The 3,700-nt window shown below is 44.7% G+C and overlaps 1 protein-coding gene across 1 annotated transcript; it reads right to left on the bottom strand.

Annotated features, from left to right (window-relative positions):
• Positions 1-7: 7 nt before the first annotated feature.
• On the bottom strand, positions 8-3,700 carry LOC111977677 (nuclear factor 7, brain-like). Its single transcript, XM_024007221.2, has 6 exons — positions 2,211-3,700; positions 1,904-2,002; positions 1,562-1,792; positions 1,405-1,427; positions 1,194-1,312; positions 8-863 (listed from the first exon to the last, which is right to left on the bottom strand). Exons 1-6 carry the CDS (start codon positions 2,640-2,642, stop codon positions 298-300), a joined length of 1,470 nt encoding a protein of 489 aa, XP_023862989.1. The 5' UTR covers positions 2,643-3,700; the 3' UTR covers positions 8-297.

The following is a 3,700-nucleotide window of genomic DNA, read 5'->3' as shown; positions in this document are numbered from 1 at the left end:
CTTTCCACAGAAGGTTCTACATGGAACCCGAAATAGTTCTACCTGGAACCAAAAAGGGAACCCTTTTGGAACTCTTTTTTTCTAAGTGTAATTTTATTGAACAAAACACTAAAAAAGTAGAGAATTCATGACACTTTCTCTCAATAAATTAATTAACAGGAAAGTGCCCCAGACAAAGTTTCGGAATACACATTMGTGTCACAGACATCACTGTCACCACTAGAGTCACTGTGACAGACTTTACCAAGYCAGACACTTCGGTGAGTGATCGTAAAGTAGTCTCACCAGATAATATCCTTAGTAAGCAGGTGTCACAGTCACAAACACCTTCTCAGGGCAGATACTCAGTACTCCAGGGTTAGTGCCATCGGAGTTAAGACAGGGAGAGAAGTAGGGGAAAAGTCTCTCTGTGAACCTCTGTTCAAACATATAGATGAGTGACATGTCACTGGAGTCATAGAAGGACAGCTCTCCTTTCTRATAGTCCAACTTGACCCTGACGTTCTGGGGTTTCCTACTCAGGACCAAAGGGGTACCCAGGGGGGCGGTTCCAGCGCTATACTCCTCCCCYTTCCACAGCCCCATCGCCCAGATCCCACCCTCTGGGCTGACCATCACATTMCCCTTCCTGGCCACACCCTCTTTGGCCACTCCCAGGGTCCAGGCCTTCTTAGGCCCCACCTCCACCTCCCAGCTGTGAATGCCTGAGGAGAAGCCCTCAGAGCCCAGCACGCTCACTGAGCTGTCGAATCGCTCCGCGTTATCAGGCACAGGCTGGGACGATCGTCTGTCACTCACCTCCAGGAGGACCCTAGAGATCAGTAGATCAGGGTGGGCTGAATTCACATCCAGGGTCACAGGGGCTGGGACAGAGGGAGTGGACAGGTTAGTTGGACACCAGGTCAGATACATGGATGTTAGTTTACTGTATCTCTGGCTGTATGAACAGAACATGAGTCAGCAGTTTGTCATTCAGGAATCAGAACATTCATCAGTTTTATTGTCAGTAATCAGACTAGCTCAGAAAGGTGACATTTTATTGTTARTTCAGTCGTGATTCATAGCATGAATGACGGACACTGGAGCCTGGYTATTGTACTATAATGTTTAGTAACTGATCATTTTGCTGCGTCATTGAAGCAAGTCAATGACCTCAAATACATGGGCTGTTGCTTATAAAACTTTGTACTCACTGTATTGCACCATCTCTTGCATCTTCTTCCAGACATTGAACCTCAGGTTTCCCAAGTGTTGGGCCACGTCTATCAGTGCCCCCGATACAGGCTCTGGATCCTGCAATGTATACTTGGCCCTGAAATGACAGACAGTACAGACATTTTATGATAATAGTGTTGGTGACTGATCAGATACTTGACTATTGATGATCATTGTAATGTTGCYTACCTGTCTTTCAAGTCCTTGTACATCTGAAACAAGAACACGTGTGGACCTCAGTACAGAATAGTACATTTGTTTGAGAAKGCCTCAGTGCAGAATAATATCTTTGATTGAGAAAGCCTCAGTACATTGAYCAGTTGTGACATGCAAAATAAAGTGTGACCTGTAGAAACGAGATGTCATCTGTCTTCATCTTGGTCTSTATGTCTGAGATCCTCCCGGAGAGTGAGGCCATGTTGCTGGCAAGACGGGTGATCCTCTCYGTCAGTAACCCTGTCTTCATCCCTTCCTCCTGTTTCAAAGCTGCRWGTCTGGCCTCCTCCTCAACTCTCAGGAACTGGTGGAGGTTRGCAAACTCACTCTTGATCTGTCCTGCTGTGGTTTGGGCCTGGGTCTGGAAGATGGAACAGTACAGTAAGACAGATATTACATAGGTACATGTCTATGTAATATCTTTGTAGTAGGCCTGTCTTTGTAATATTGTGTAATTTAGCTAGCAACATACCTTGATGTATTGTGCTGCACGCTTTCTTGAGGCTCTCGCTTGCTTTATGTCCAGTTCCAGTTTCTCAGGAAGGTTGTAGAGCAATGAAGTGATTTCCCTCTGGGTAGATCATGGAAAAYAGTGGGGATAGTGGTGGAGAAGTAGGGAGGGGTAACAGTAGAGAAAGGATGGATCGAAGTAAAAATACTTTAGATTWGGTGGTTTCTCAGCTATTCTGTACTGGTACTTTTATCTAATACCAAATGCAACTCGGTTAGCAAGAGGAAAAGACTGCAAGTAGATCTGTCTTCCAGCTATAGCACAGTACCTTACGCCATTGCGCTTCCTCCTTCACTGGCTGGTGTTTATGCTTGGCATGCCGCTCYGTCTCCACACACACAGCACAAACAAGTTCCTCACATTCCTCACAGAAAAACCTGAGCTTCTTATTATGTCTGGCGCACACCACAAGACCCACTTCTCTCCCCTCACTCCCCTTCTTCTCTTCTCTCTGCAGGTAGGCCTCCACTATGTTCCTCAGTTTCATATTAGACATTGCGGGCTGGATATTGTCTATGGAATTCCTTCCCCTGCAGACTGGGCACTCGCGCTCCTTTTGTTGAATCCATGTTGGTGTTTCCAGGCAGCTGCGGCAGAAGCTGTGTTGACATTTCAGACTCACTGGGTCCTGGAAGAACTCAAAGCAGATGGGACAGCTGAGCTTACCCTCCATAGCTGCTGTAGGTCCCTGCTGGGTCATCCTCAGATGAAGTTAGGTAAAGGCCATTCTCTTCACAATACAGTATGAAATAGCGACTGTACATGTGTACATGTGTCATTACAACCGTGTCCTTTATCCCTTTCTATTCCTTTTCACCAACCCACTACAGGGTAGTTAGGTTTATAATGCTATCAAATACCATTAAGGCCCTACCTGTGATCAAAGTTTATCCAGCTTATCCGGTTCATTCCAGGACAGAGCAATTAAGTAATTCCTTTGGCACATGTTGTTGTATCAGTCTTTCAACAACAAAAACCCAACAGAAACAGCCAAGCTGTCATATATAAAAGATACAAAGTACACTGCAGTTTTAGATGCAGTCTTGTAGGAACGTTTGATGAAAATAAGGTTTTAGGACTTACGTTATGAGACGTGTCAAAATAATAACTGATTGGCACTGATTTGACATTGATGTGCTAACAGCCTRAGCCATAATTGCCAGTSTGACACATTGTCAAATCAACTTCAAAAAGCTCATACTCTAAGAGGTGATTCTGGTCTGTTGTGATTGGTTATAAATTACATGAATTTTGAGAGTAAGAACCAGTTAAAGAATTTCGGCAACCCAGCTCCAACTGAACTGCAACCCGACATAACATAGCACCTGACAGTGRGTCAGGCTCAAAGTAGCTTCACATGTTAGCAGACCCTCAGTTGGTGACTATTACATATACTGCATATACTGAGCAAAAATATAAACACGATATGCAACACTTTCAAAATGTTTACGGAGTTACAGTTCATATAAGGAAATCAGTCAATTTAAATAAATAAATTAGGCCCTAATCTATGGATTTCACATGACTGGACAGGGGTGCAGCCAAGGGTGGGCCGGGGATGGCAGCTTATCGTAGAGAAATGGARGTTCAATTCTCCGGCAACAGCTCTGGTGGACATTCCTGCAGTCAGCATGCCAATTGCACGCTCCCTCAAAACTTGAGACATCTGTGGCATTGTGTTGTGTGACAAAACTGCACATTTTAAAGTGGCCTTTTATTGTCCCCAGCACATGGTGCACCTGTGTAATGATCATGCTG

This window comes from Salvelinus sp. IW2-2015, linkage group LG18 (assembly GCF_002910315.2).
Source record: "Salvelinus sp. IW2-2015 linkage group LG18, ASM291031v2, whole genome shotgun sequence".
NCBI lineage: Eukaryota > Metazoa > Chordata > Actinopteri > Salmoniformes > Salmonidae > Salvelinus > Salvelinus sp. IW2-2015.
The sequence above is the reverse complement of the archived record's forward strand: the minus strand, read 5'-3'. Positions and strand labels throughout refer to the sequence as shown.